At 48.7% G+C, this 15,227-nt stretch overlaps 1 protein-coding gene across 6 annotated transcripts in view; it reads left to right on the forward strand.

Moving 5' to 3' along the window:
- Positions 1-15,227, forward strand: part of LOC102384715 (zinc finger protein 385C) — a 225,075-nt gene that overhangs the window by 185,432 nt on the left and 24,416 nt on the right. For 4 of the 6 annotated variants that reach the window (XM_014524249.2, XM_025214511.1, XM_014524247.2 and 1 more), the window contains exons 4-5: positions 9,511-9,621; positions 10,713-10,817. In XM_014524249.2, coding sequence (XP_014379735.1) covers positions 9,511-9,621; positions 10,713-10,817 — 216 coding nt within the window. Of the gene's footprint in view, positions 1-1,376; positions 1,516-9,510; positions 9,622-10,712; positions 10,818-15,227 lie in introns of those variants that run through there. The other 2 variants (XM_025214512.1, XM_014524248.2) reach the window with 2 other exon arrangements.

Here is a 15,227-nt window from a genome sequence, read left to right on the forward strand (position 1 = left end):
CTGAGTCCTGCCAGGAATAGGTAGCAAGAGAGAACAGTAGGGCATAAGTGTCTATAAGCACACTGGAGAACTGTGATAAAGCTGTCTGGGCTCCATGGAAACGTTACGCCTCAAGATTACCAGTTTGAATCCAAAGCTGGTCAGTAGATAGCGCAAATCATTTCCATCTGACATGTGTCTGCTTTAAAAAGAAACAGCAGCATTGCAGCTTGGGCTAATCAGCTAGATCCAGCTCTGCTCAGCTCAGCAGAGAGACCAAGGAATGACTGGACACCTTTAGAGGAGCTGTCTCCAATGGAGGAGGAGCAAGTGCTGGTTAGAATGGCATAGGGCAAGTTCAGCCTGGCATGTATCTGGTGTTCTCAGGGTGGAGTGCAGGCTGCAGGGCCCGAGTCTGGTCACATTTCAGCATGGAACGCCTTGCAGACCAAAAGACTGAAAAGAACCCACATGGGAAATATGGATTCATTTAATTAACTGGTAGGAATTGATCCAGGGAGGAAATTGCAGGCAGTGGAAGGAAATAGCCCAGCAATGGGGCTATTTCCAAGCCATCATGCTCAACAAGACTTGGCTTTCAGCTTGGCCCATGTGTTGGACTTTAAATCCTTTTCAGCACCTTGTGGATGAGGTTTACTTCTCAGTTAAAAGCCTGTTGTCCCCCCTTTAGTTCCTCCCATCCATTTCCTGACTTGTCTGTCCTGAGAAGATCATCAGAGATCCCATCTGCCAGGTGAGCCTTAAATGCGAGTTCAGAAGACTGGACTTATGTAGGGTCTTTATTTCATTTTTCCAGCTATGCTGGATTTCTTTTAGACTTGGTGCAAGCAGAGGGCAGCTCCACTCCAGTCAGTGAACTTGCCCTTTGCTTTCACCAAACCCAAGTGCTGGTTGTATTACTGCTGCAACCATAGAACATTATAATAATCATCCCTACGTCAGCAGCATGGAGTGAGAGCTGCTTACTACTGCACAGCAGAATCTTTTTTGCTCTCTGGGCAGGTCACTAGGCTCTCATGAACCCAGCAGATGTTTTGCTCTGAATCCTTCCCAAGCTCTGCACCCTTACGCCCCTCAAAGCAAAACACCGTAATAAAGAGGCCATATTTCATGCTCCGAAGGCATTTTCCGGCTATTGCAATGTTGCAAATCCCCAAAATCTAACAGTGTCTTGTAAAACCACAACAACAAAAGGCACCATCCAAACTAATACTGTCTCCCTATGAATTCCCATTTCTGACCTCGGTGACTGGCAGGAAGTTCAACGCAGAGATCTCTATTTATATCATTAGGAACATCCAGAGATAAATAAAGTAATTTGAGTCCATAGGAATCGACTGTAAAGCTGAGAACTTCACTCTCCGCTCAGACTGTACCCAAAAACTACTCCCTGGTTTCATGCAACTTCTCTCTGAAGCTAGCAACACAAGGATCCCAGGGCATGCTGGTTAATCTTGCTGGACTCTGGGTCTCAGATGCTTCTCATTGACAGACGTTCCCAAGCAGTAAGAATTGGTACGTACAATCTAAGCAGCAGGGATCTTTCAGCAGAGCTGTGTTTATCACAGACTGGGACAAGGACATCATACTCCGTTTGCTTTTATCAAGGTGCTTTGTTACATGTGGCTGGGCTGAGGAAGAATGTGTATGGGGGGAAAGCCCAGTGCCAGACTCTGGGGGAGAGAAGATCAGGCTCTAACAGGGTTTTCTGTCTCAAATATCTGCAGCTGTGTATATGTTGAAAGAAAGTTGCCACTGTGCGTCTTGCAAGTAGAAGCAGGGGAATTCTCAGGTGGCTTCAAAGTGTCGGAACCATTCAGCATTACCCAGTGGAAGGAGCCAATTTGTGCTAACCAAGTCCTCTGTGTGCTAAAAACACACTCTTCTCTACGGAGTTGCTCGGTGGAGCAGAGAGATGCCGTGACAAGGTGCCATTCAGTGTTTGTAGTACAAGTGGGCTGAATGCACTGGCCAGATACACCAGCTCCTTAGAAAGACTGTGTGCAGCGTGGCTCAACTCCTGGAGCCTTTTCAGAGCTGTTCACATTGTTTTACTTCAAAATCCAGAGAACAATGAGGCAAACCAGCTGTAAACCCTTCTGCAACTGCAGTCACCTTTGTCTTTGGAGAAGTGTGTTGTCTTCAACATTTGATCCGGGGGGTTAGGAGCTAGGACTCTTGGGTTCGTTTTCCAGATCTGAGCTGAAAGAAAACCCATTGCCTTTCTGTGCATCAGTTATCTGATCTGTAACATGGGGATATGTCTGGCTGACCTGCTTCCCAATAATGATATGTAGACGCATAAATGAATCTTTAAAAAGCCAAGGGAAGGTGTAAGGTACTATGTAGTGTTATGGTGAAAGATGCTAAACAGTGGTGCAGTGGATAAGGTGCTGGCAGGGATTTGGGAGACTCAGTTCTCTACGGGACTGTTGCTTAGTATGTCTGTGCCTCAGTTTCCCCATCGGTACAATGGGGAGAATAGCACTGCATTAGTGTACAAGAGAGGTGGGAGACTAAAAGTGTATGGTGCTCAGGTGTTTCGTAATAATGTCCGTATGATGTGCAGAAGTAGGTAAAAGGAAAAAATGGCATTTGTAATGTACACAACACTAGAACTTTCTGAAGTAGACATCTCCACATGACTGGAGAACTGCTTCCTTGGGTTTTGTGAAGATCTGTGTTCAAAGCAATTAAATTAGTTAGCAAGTGACATTAACTGAGCCTGATCTCACTCAGCTTTAGATGTGATTTGTCAGTAGCAGCAGGCAGGGAAGGGACAGCAGTTTTGTGGTCCATTTTCCAAGGAATACACAAAGAAGAGCTAGAAATAGGACAGAAGCAAACCAGCTTACCCTAAGCATGCCTTGCCTTAAAAGGTCTCTTTGGGGGCAGCTGGTTAATGCCACTCCCAGATGGGCACATGGCACATTTGTTGTAGTGGTCTCTCAGGTACAGCCTGGTTTCATAGTTTCATAGTTGGTAGGGTCGGAAGGGACCTGAGCAGGTCATCAACTCCGACCCCCTGCCATGGCAGGAAAGAGTACTGGGGTCAAACAGCCCCGGCAAAGTGTCTATCTAGCCTCCTTTTGAAGACCTCCAGGGTAGGAGCAAGCACCACTTCCCTTGGAAGTTGGTTCCAGCCCCTAGCTGCCCTGACTGTGAAGTAGCGCTTCCTGATGTCTAGCCTGAATCTACTCTCTGTCAACTTACGGCCATTATTCCTTGTTACTCCCAGTAGTGCTCAGGGGAACAGGGACTCTCCCATTGCATGCTGGTCCCCCTTGGCCAGTTTATAGATGGCCACCAGATCCTCTCTCAGCCTTCTCTTGTGAAGCCTGAACAGATTCAGGTCCCGTAGCCTCTCCTCGTAGGGCCTGCCCTGCTGCCCCTATCCATGTAAGTGGCCCTCCTCTGGACCCTCTCCATGTTGTCCACATCCCTCCTGAAGTGCGGCGCCCAGAACTGGACGCAGTACTCCAACTGCGGCCTGACCAGTGTTGCATAGAGGGGGAGGATCACCTCCTTGGACCTGCTCATAATGCATCTGTGGATTCATGACAAGGTGCGGTTAGCCTTCCTGACTGTGTCCCCACACTGTTGGCCCATGTTCATCTTGGAGTCTATAATGACTCCAAGATCCTTTTCTGCCTCTGTGCTGATGAGAGGGGAGTTCCCCAGCCTGTAGGTATGCTGCTGGTTCTTTCTCCCTAGGCGCAGTACCCTGCACTTGTCAGTATTGAACCCCATCTTATTCTCATCCACCCACCCCTGCAACCTGTCCAGATCCAATTGCAGCCTGTCCCTCCCTTCTAGCGTGCCCACTTCCCCTCACATCTTAGTGTCATCTGCGAATTTGAACAAGGTGCTTTTTACCCCTCCGTCCAAGTTGCTGAGGAAGATGTTTAACAGTGCGGGCCCGAGGACCGAGCCCTGGGGGACCCCACTGCCCACATCCCTCCAGGTCAAAAATGACCCGTCCACCACTGCTGTCTGGGTGCGGCCCTCCAGTCAGGTTAGAGATGAGATGACAGATCAGCCAGACCCATCCAGGCACTAGAAGTGAACAGTGATGCCAGCAACAAACAATGAGTGTTCAAAGCTCAGAACATACCTGCTGATGAGGAGAAGAGAAGGCAACTCCAGGGCTGTCCAACCACAACACAGACCGCTACTGGGCATGGAGGTTGTTATTGTCATTTTACAGATGTGGAAGTCTGAGGCCTAGATTTTAATGGATGATATCTTGAGGAGTCCTGAGTAGCCACAGGTGATGTCAGTAGCATGAGTGGGGATGCTTGACATCTTTGAAAATCAGCTCCTGAAAATAACATTTGTTCGTATAGTGAGGGTACCAGTACAAGTTGTGTTAAGCCCTTTGACCCAGGACTTGAGTAAAACATAGGACTTGTGTTGACTCCTCTTTATATGAGTATAGGGCACAAGGGATTTGCCCAGGGTCACAAAGGAAATCAGTGTCAAAGATGGGAAATGTACCCAGGAGCTCTGATGCCAGATGCTCCTGTTTAATTATTTGATTACACTTGCAGCCAGCAGGATTTGCTGATCTGGTTGCAAATGGAAACTTTCTCGTAGGAGGCAGTGTTAGTGAAGCAGGGTTTTACCTGCAGGCAGGGCCGTCCCTGGGTGGGGGGTCAAATCGGGGTGACTTTCCTGGGCCCCGCGCTTCGGGGGGGCCCATGGAGCCAGGCCGCCTTTGTGTCCAACCGCTCACCACTCCCCCAACCACCACCTTGTCTGGGCCCCACACAGGCCAATTTGCCCTGGGCCCCGCACCCTGCTACGGTCTTCTCTGCCTGCAGGGTTCCCTGGAGTTTGTTCACTGAAGCTTCTGCATTCTTCATATGAGCTGCAGCTGTGGCTTCCCCAAAACTGGAAGCAAATGTGTTGCAGTTAATTTGGGATGTGCCATCTTTTCCTTAAAAGAATGCAGCCAGTGAGTGCAGGACATCGACTGAGGGGAGTGAGAAAGTCCTGTAAAAGAGGATGCTAACAAGGAGCTTGAGATGATGCAGGAATCTAACCCATTGGGAAACATCATAGAGTTCATCCCTCTAAAAAAAAATAGAGTAGTTTGAAGAATCCCCTGGCAGGAGGTGACTGTGCTTTAACTGTGTCTTTCACAGTTGCAAAATGGGGCTTCAAGGCAGTCCTGATGCTTTACTAGAAGCTGAATAAATTCATGTCAGGCGAGTGCTATTAAAGCAAATATGAACTGAATAAAAATTGATTGGACAGTTAAAATGTCCTCTGGTATTGATATTAATGGGAGATACTTTATCCGAAGTATCCAAAATGGACAATGAGGCTTTCTGTGAGGCTGTAGCTTAGCATTAATTAATAGGCATGTAAACTGTTACCACATAGCATCAAGGGCCCTTGATCATTAGTGCAGCGGCCTTCACTACCCTTTTCCGTCTGTGGCATAGAGCTCCCCCTCTTTACAAAACCCTGGACCACCCACACTAGCTGGAGTCCTTAGCCAAAGAATTTACCCCAGGTACTTTGCATGAACATCTGATCTTTGTATATATCAATACATCCCCTGTCCATCTCAAACTCCTTCCACCCACAGATCTCAAAATATTTGTCAGATAGTGATGTTCCCACCCCTCAGCTCTTGTGGGAAGCAGATCAGTAACAACATCTCCATTTTACAGAAGGGGATGCTGAGGCACAGGCAGGAGAGGTGATCTGCACTGAACCAGTGGTAATAAGACTCAGGAATCTTGCCTCCCTTCATACCATCAGCCTGCTCAGCTGCTGTTCTGATATAACTTGTGTCTCATATTGACAAATTCTCATTGAAAAATTTTGCTTTTTCTTTTTTCCAACAGTTTTTTTTTAACAATCTAAATCTTTTCCACAAAAATGTTCAGATGGTTGGAATTTTTCCCCCACCAAAACAAAATGAAAATTAGTGATTAAAAACCAAACCAAAAAAAAAGAAAGATTAAGCCATTTTTAGAGTTTGTTTTTATTTTATTCTTCCCCTTCTTTCTTTATTCCAATTTTCTGATGAAAGGGAAAAGGATTAATTTTAATGGAAACACTGAAAATTTCAGCCAAAAAAATGTTCCCCTTGTGGGCTGCTGTGATGGCTGCAGCACAACCACACAGGGAGAGACGGTCCATGCCCTAGAGAACTGACAGAACCAGCTCAAGGACATATAACTGCCTTAGATTTACAGATACAGAGCTGGGGCACAGAACTATAAGGTGACTTTCCCCACTAATGTCATACTGACTTGGGAGCGTGTGACAGAGCTGGGAACAGGGCCCACAGCTCGGGAGTCCCAGTCCAGTGGCTCAATCACAGGGCAATTCTTCCTCGGTGAGTTTCCTATGGGCACTTGGTGCCCACATTATGTGTCTGGAACCACCAGTCCAGAGGGGGTTATCTTCTGCCTACCCATACTTCCTTAAGTTCTCCCCACCCAGCCATTTCTTGGTGGACCCAGGGTCAGGATTTTCTCAGGCTACCCGTGACAGCCTCCAATGCTTGTATGTTCCACTCCATTTTCCTCCGGACTTCTCTGGCTCCTGCTCTCTCCTGAGCTACTCGACATGAAGGATGAGCTCTTTAAAATCCAAAGAGCTGTTTCACGACAGCGTTTGTCAATTAAAATTAACTCTCTGTTCCAGTGGGAGAGTGGGCGAGATGGACTCAGCATCCTGGCGCATGGCTGCAGAGCTGAGAGAGACTTCTCTCATTTATGCCCTGATAGGTTGGGTGTTTCCTGAAACAAAGGCCAGCCCTGTTCTTGTGTGTGCAGATTTGCTGTACATGGATGATGCCTATAATGCATTGCCACGTTTGTTGTCAAGGGTGGGGTGGCATCTTTGTCATTACTAGATGCCTCATGCCCCATCAGCAACTGAAAGCCTCTTCATTTATATTCCAGATAAGTGAGTAAAATTTCATAGCAAACAGGCACTTCATTAATCACTCGATATTACCATTCTACTCACTTCTGGAATGGAATTTGGGGTCTTGATAATGGCTCTGTTGTCCAGGCATGTGCCTTAAAGACTGATGCACCTGTCTCGGCAACTAAATAGCTTTGCAGAGAAATACGATCGCCTAAAAACCCAAGGCTCTACTGACAGCAAGACTCAGATAAGATAATCTTCCTATGCCACAGGGTAAGCGAACAATACTTGCATTATAGATTATAGCTGCACTCAAACAAAGAGGTTATTCTTATTTTCCCCCCTTAATAAATGCATTTTGTTTAAAACAATTATGGCTTTTTGAACAAGTTTGCTGCTATGGCTGAAGAATAAGATGAGGGTGAGCATTAGGAAGAGACAGACCCACCAGAGGCTGTCATTTGTCTTCTTGCATCTGCCTTGCCTCAGAACCTCTGCACTCTGCCCTTTGAGGAAAGACACAGCTCACTGCAAATTGCTGGAGTTGTTCGAAATGTCAACATAACGAGCGTGTGCGCCCTGTGAAATACTAACGGTGCTGGAAATTCATCAGCTAATCAAAAAACATTACAAAATAGTCATGGTAATAGTTTGATTGAAGGGCTTGCCTAGATAAAGCAATTTCTGTAGCCAAAGGCTCCCGAGAGAACAGTGTGGTCAGCATCACATCCAGCTGCCCCTGACTCCCCAACTCAAATGACCAGCTCCCCATTTACAGCTGGGTTGACTGGGAGTGGGCTTTGGTACAAACTGAGAGCATGAGGATCCAGCTTACCCTTCTACAGCTGTATTGAGAGGCCTTAACCCCTCTGCCACCCCATTCTCGACTAATTTGATACAGCATGCAAAATAGATTGCTTACTGTGTTCCAGGCACCAACTGAGACTGGAGCATCAGTGTGCTAGCGCTAACAAGAACCAGAGTCTGCCCAAATGAACTCAGAATCTAAACTGAGTGGCAGGAAGGCAGGATTTTTGCAGTCATTTTACAGACAAGGAGCTGAACCACAAATCCAGCTTGGTGGGAATATAAGGATGCCTGCAGTCTGTTCTCCAGCATGTTAGTGATTTAATGTAGATTCCAATGGCCGCCTTCAGAAGTGCCCTTCTGAAGGAGTGTGTTAGTAGTACGGTGACATTCACTGCAGGGCAGAGGACATAGGCACCCTGTAAGCTAGTGCTGATAAGGCCCCTTCCAGCCCTCATTGAGGTGGATTTTAGTTGCTGATGAATAGCAAACAAAGGGTTAATGGCTGGTGACTCTTTTTTAAAAACCATCTTCAGACAATGTAACTGTCTTTCCTTAATGTGATGGGTGCAGTTCCTGCTGTGTCACTTGAAAATACTCCTGTTCATTGGGGCTCTTGAGCATGACAGCTGGGGACCTCTAATGGAAACTGATCATTTGTCATCCATGATATTGGTAACTGTTGTGAAGAGAGAGAGGGTTAGAGACAGAGGAAGTCTCAAAGCACTCCCTGGGTCTATCTCTGAGTTGTTCACTGGGGAACAAGATGCTGGAACTTCTATGTCCTGTGTTATTTCTGTTTGTCTCGCCTGTTAAAAAGGGGCATTGACTCCTAGCCCTCACCTAGAGCAAGTGTTGCTTTTAAGTGCTTTGAGAGTGGATGAGATGATGAAAAAGATTAATAGATATGATTGTTTCTCCCTGGCAGAAGGTGGTGGAGTTACTTATCCCTCAGCAGATAGGAAAGAGCAAAACAGAGATCAGAAGCAGAGAGAAAAACCATAGTTTACTCTGCCAAGCAGTGCAAATATTGGGATCCCACAGATTGAGTTTTTCAGTAAAAGAGGATAAAAACATGGACAGAGTCAGGTGTATTATTAGTATAACATATTTTGCTCACATTTTGTACAGTAGCTCTTCAGCAGACAGTTATGAACACCAAGCTGGTGAACCTCGGGTCACACCAACCCCCAGTTCCCCAAAAGAAAGAATTGACTTTGATTAGAGAGATTAGGTTGGGTACTAAGTCCTCTTGCTGCTTGCAACAGCCCCCCTATCAGAACCAAATCACAAAACTAACTACAATGCAGCCTTTCTTCAAGGACTGCCAGCTGCTTGCACAGTAAGGAAAGGGGCTGTAAGACAGCACCACTTTGTGGCTCCCATCATTAATAGCATGATTAGGCATCAGATGGCTTGGCGTCTTTGTACTGTGTAGTACTCTGTGGGGAATGTGTCTGGCTTGTGTCCAAATAACGTGGAGAAGTTTATATCAGACCTTCTGCCTGAATGAGAACTGAAATGTTGTCTTACCTCCTGGCTCCAAAGTTCTGTGTTCCTTCTTCTAGAGGAGATGGAAGCTAATGCCAAAGCAGAGCAAGAAACCATGTGTTAAGTGTTGATGGTTTTCACCAGTGGTAACAGAGGAAACAAATAATTGTGGGACATGCTCAGCAGTGATTCTCCAGGACCTTTTCTTGCAAGTGCAGTATACACTGGTCCCAGGCCAGGCCAAAGGTTGTTTGTTTATCCACCTTCTGAAGCAGAGCATTAGTCACCAACTAACCACATCCCCTCCCTTTCTTGCAGATGGATCCTGTGCAGAAGGCAGTGATCAATCACACCTTTGGGGTGCCCTCCCCGCTCAAAAAGAAGCAGTTCATCTCCTGCAACATTTGCCACCTCCGGTTCAACTCTGCAGTAAGTTGCATTCAGGGGAACTGGCTGGTGGTTGGTAAGAAGGGCTTAGCAAATTAATGATTCTATTTTGTGTGTGTTTGAGAGAGTGAAGAGACAAGAAGGAAACTATGCTTCTTCTCAAAGGGGGCCTGTAAGCCAGGCTCCTCCACAGCACCTGGTTTCTATTGGGTTGGGCTTCTGTTGAGGGCAGCATAGTGGAGGGGCTGCTAGCACCAGAGCAATGGCTGCCCTGTAATGAAGCAACTGAGGTACTTTGCCCTGCCTCTTCTATCTCCTCACTGCCCCCCTCAGTGTGTCTACTGCTAAGGGGGCTGCCAGAAGGGTGAGTTAGCAGCTATAGTACTAGTCTGTGAAACCTCAGTTCAGTTCCTGGCTTGTGCTATATGACCTTGGGCAGGTCACTTAATCTACCTTGTGCCTCAGTTCCACAGCTGTGATATGGGTATACTATCCTTATTCACAGGGGTGACTGTGGAGGCCAGACATGTGAGTTAGTTCTGTAGCATCAGCCATCATTGGGTTATGTTGAGGGGAGGAAGAAGGCTTGTTCTTCCCTTGCACTGCCCGAAAGTGAGCCATCCAGAAGGAGGGTAGGTGTAAGGCAGGGAAAGAGATAGGGAGTGGAGGGGCAAATCACTGATCTTTCATTGGCATTTCTGCAACACAACAACAGTGCAAGCAGCTTCTCAACTCCACAGGAAATAGGGGCCCCTCAGGGGATTGTTCTTTTCCAAGGGAAGCTGGAGTAAATAAATGTCATGCTGCTTAGTTCCAGTAAAGCTAAGGCCTTCTCTAACAAGAAAAATATGCTGCTTTAGCAAAATCAATATAGAAACTGATCTAGTTAAATTGCTGGAAACCCCTAATGTAAACATGCTTACACCGGTTTCACCTTCACTTTTGTTACTTTGTACTGGATGCCATCTAAATCAATGTAAATACAAGCAAAGTGAATTTAATGGCATCCACTTTAGAGAGCTGCAGTTTTATCTAGATTGAGATTTAAACATGTTTCACTAAACTAGCTTGAGTTTGCTAGAACAGGAAAGGTCTAGCTTGGCACTAATCAATTGCACTTCCATTGACTGCAGGGAAGTTGCATCCATTTACGACAGGGTGTTAATCTGCCCAGTAGCAAGTACAGTGGCCTGCAGTTGGGACTCGTCTCCTCCGCTGCTGGGCAGATATGCCATTGGGTACGTTTACCTACCTCCCCCATGTGGTAGCTTCCTCTTGTTGTCTATTTGCATCCTGCCCCCAGCATCAGGATGGGCAGATTCAGCCTATTGTGCCTCACATCACACTCTTCTACCTGCCGTTCCCAGCTGTTTCCCTGGCTTGGTTAGCAAATGCGAAGCCACCCACTGCCCTCTTTCCTTCGTGCCTTCTCTAATGCACGTGAAAACTGTTGGAGAGACCATTTCCACAGCTGCAGTCCTAGGTTGGGCAGTCTGTGCCATAGGTGGCAACTGTTACAAGATTCACTGCTGGCTGCCATCCTCCAGATCACTCTGTAGACCCCACCCTGCTTCTGGTTCCTTCACCTGGCAGCTTCCCTCCAGTGAGCCCATGCAGCTCCTTGAGGGGAGTGAGCTGTGACCTTCCCTCTCTGCACAGCATTGCTGCCACATCTGTTCCTTTGTTTTTCCCTGGCTCTTCGTTTTGCTCAGGTCCGCTCTCCCTGCCTTGCTCTTGGCTTGCATGCTTAAGCTGCTTTATCAGACCGTGCAGTTCGTATCTGTTCTTCGGGAGCTGAATATAATCTTTCCTGCTTTGGCTGTGCAGAGCTCTGGTGTGTTGGGTTGTTTATAGCCCTTTATTCCAAGTAAATCAAACATCTTTTCGAGGGGTGGAAGGTAGCATTCATTCATCCCCTGCAGCAATTAATTGCATGCAGCTGATCTTTTGTGGGGGAAACTGATTAAAAGTTTCAGAGGGAATTTGCATGCAAATCTACTACTGCAGCCAGTCGGGAGGCTGGTAAAACTTTGCCAAACAGCAGGGGCCTCCACCAGAATAGAGCAAGGGCCCTGGGCTGGGTGAGGTAGGAGGGTCAGTCTGGATTTCCTTGTGAAAATCTTTTTGCTTTAACCTCTGTCAGCAGTAAATCAGATTTCCTTTGTAACCATCCTTCAACAGGTGAATAGCCATAGTGCTGTAAGCCCTTCACTCAAGACTTTGAATCAAGGTTTTTTGCTCTACTGCAGCACTGTAAGCCTCATTCTGTACAGAGAGCAGTATCCCCCTTTCCAGTTATAGCCCCTGGGCCTGGGCTACAGTGCCAAGGTTCCCTGTTTCCAAGATGATGTCCATGGGCACATTGCACAAAGAACAAGGGCTTGAGAAGAGGATTGGTGCAATGGTTGTGTTATGAACCTAGGACATAAAGAGATCTGGACTTAGTTCTTCTCTCTGTCTCAGACTCCCAGTGTGACCTTGGGCTAGGCACAAAGGCACTTGTACACGTAATGGAGGTTTAGTCCTTCAGGTTGCATTCTATGCCCCCTAAATTGAAACAGTGAGTTCTTAATTGAAACCTCACCATTTCAATTTCTGTCACCGTATATACGTGATTGTCCTAGTGGCCACAGGTGCCTGCTGAAGGCAGGACACCTGGGACCACCTGGGAACAGGCTGGCTTGCCCCTGGAACAGTGCAGGAATGTAGCAGGAGGGTGGCTGGGTTTGCTGACAGCCGGAGAAGGCGGCAGGGATGGTGCGTGGGTGCTGGAAGCCCAGGTGGGCTGCTAGCTGGCTGGGTGCTGCCCCAGCTCAAAGGCGCCCAATCCAACGCTTCCCTGAGCTCTTCTGGGGTTCCAGTGCCCCGTGCACCATCCCCTCCACCTTCTCTGGCTGTCAACACACCCAGCTTGCCCATGGGGTAATGTGGGGAGGCAGCAGGAGGGCAGCTAAGTGTACTGGTGGCCAGAGAAGTTGGCGGGAACAGTGCATGGGGTGCTGGAACCCTGGGTGGGCTCGGGGAAGCATTGGATTAGGCACCTCCAAGCTGGGGGAGCACTTAGCCAGCTAGCAGCCTGCCTGGGCTTCCAGCACCCTGCACACTGTCCCCACTGCCTTCTCCGGCTGCCAGCAAACCCAACTGCCCTCCTGCCACCTTCCCGCACTGCCCCAGGAGCAAGCCAACCTGATCCTGGGTGGTCCCAGGCGTCCTGCTGGCCGCAGGAGCTTGCTGAAGGCAGAAGTGGTGAGGGACCTCATGTCTTTTTTTCCATGGAGCCTGCCCACCTCTCCCACAGCCAGGGGGTGAGCTGACTAATAGCCGCAACATTCCAAAATGCAACATTGCAAACTAAACTACATCGGGATGCTGTTTAGTTTGCAATGATGCAAGGTCATGTAAAACCCACAAAGCTCAGGTGCGTGTAATGTGTGATGCCATTAAGCCACATGACATTGTCACATGTACAAGCGCCCAAAGGGTTTATCTAAAAAAACTGTGGTCAGGAAGAAAATAGATATAACCTGTCTGCCAAGTGCTGTTTGGCAGTGAAAACAGCTGGATTCCAGTGTCTAGGGAAGCTCCCACAGGACTTAGGAATGGGGTTGTGAGCCCCACAGACAGGCTCACCCTGGAATTAGAGTTACAGCCTCCAAAAGATTGGGAGCTACTGGTTTAGGGATTCCTGTTTAAAAGCTCAAACACCACTGGCTTGACCCAGGAACCTGCCAAACTGAATTATGCTGTCTGAGTGAGTATCATAAGCAATGAGTCCAAGGGTTTAATACCAAAAACCAAGGGGGAGAGAGGGAAGTATGATATAAACTTTGAAAAGCCCCAAGGTGCTTTGGCAGCAGGCATAAATCCAGCTCGCCCTGCAGCTATTGTCTGTATCTCCTTGAACCCAGCCCTCCTCTCCACTCACAATTTGGATCCAGGTCTGGAGGAGTCCCAGTTTTGGGCAGCTCTCTCTCTCTTCCTTAAGAGCATGTGGTTCGGGGGACCACCCCATCAACTGAAATAATGCTGGAGCTTGGTAGGAAGACCTTCTCCAAAGTCCCCCAATGAAGCTACTGCTCTTGGCAATTTCTGTCTCAGTTGCCTCAGCTCCTTAAAGCTGCCCTGAGACTGCAGTTCTTCAGAAAGGAATCAATGGCTGTAGCTGCTTCCAGAGTCTTCAGCACAAAGGACAGCCTTCTGGATAGAGCCTTCCTCTGTTTTACTTAGATCCCACCAGTCCAAATTATAGTTTAGGCCAGGGGTTGTCAACTCAGGGGATGCATATCCCCAGGGGTACTTGGGTCATAGGGGGTACATGCAGGCGGGTAGGGACAGAGCGTGGCGGTGGCATCTCCCCTGGCACATTCGCCTCTTACCCAGGGGAGGGGAAAGAAGAAGGATGTGCCTGACAGCACCGGCTCCACACATCACATCGTGGCACCTGCCCAGCTCCACATGGCATATTGCGGCACCTCCCCACCCATCTGAATGGCCAGGTTGGGGTTGTGCCCACCCCCGGCAGCACACAATTAGCTGGATGCAAGGCCTGTCACTAGCCTGCAGAGCCACGACCAGCCATAGCAAAGCAGGCCAGCATGTGGCCAAGCGGGGTGGCAGCCACCACATGCAAGCCCTGCTTTCATTCAGCCCCCACCCCCAGCGCCACCACTGTGCACACCCCAGGGAGGGCACAGGGGCATGTGCCCCTGGATCAGCACGTGGGGCAGGGAAGGCTGTGGGCTGGGGCCGGGGCAGTGCCAGGTTGTTCCTGGCAGGGGTGTTGGGCCAGGCTGACTGGAATAGGGTTGGGGGGGCTACAGTGAATTTTGGGGTGGCTGCAGCCCCCACCATAGTGCAGCCTGACCCCACTTCCCTGCTGGGAAGAGCTCCCCACAGTGCAGGAGGGAGTGAGGCAGGGGGAGAGGCAAATCATTTGCTCCTGCCTCTGGCCTGCTTCTCCAGGGGTGTGGCATTGGGGGGGCATGTGCCCCCCCCCCCTCTTTTGGTTCCCCCGTGGTGCACACAGCAGCGACAGCCGCTCGCCCATGCCTCTAAAGGAGCTGCCAGGCTCCGATTGTCCCACAACCCGTCCCAGCTGGGGCCCCATTCACTGTGCAAATGCTTACTGCACAGTAATTGGCTCTAATCTTGAGTAAATTTGCTACCTACAAATGCAAGTAGCAAATTTACTCAAGATTACTGTGCAGTAGCACATGTATGGACGCCTGACCAGTAGCAAATGCGCTTCTGGTCAGCTGGGCAGGAGATTGCTACCTGCCCCTGAGAGGTGCCTGCTGCCACGGCGGGCTCTACCACCAGTATAGGTGACTGGTGCCTCTTGAGTCAGGGAGGCATGTCTGTCCCCCGTCTTCCCCCCCCCCCCCCACACCACGCCGCGCCAAGCGCTTGTACACGTAATGGAGGTTTAGTCCTTCAGGTTGCATTCTGTGCCCCCTAAACTGAAACGTTGAGTTCTTAATTGAAACCTCACCATTTCAATTTCTGTCACTGTATATACATGATTGTCCTAGTGGCCACAGGTGTCTGCTGAAGGCAGGACACCTGGGACCACCTGGGAACAGCCTGGCTTGCCCCTGGAACAGTGCAGGAATGTAGCAGGAGGGTGGCTGGGGTTGCTGACCGCCGGG

The sequence above is a fragment of the Alligator sinensis genome, unplaced genomic scaffold, assembly GCF_000455745.1.
Source record: "Alligator sinensis unplaced genomic scaffold, ASM45574v1 scaffold1377_1, whole genome shotgun sequence".
NCBI classification, from domain to species: Eukaryota; Metazoa; Chordata; order Crocodylia; family Alligatoridae; genus Alligator; species Alligator sinensis.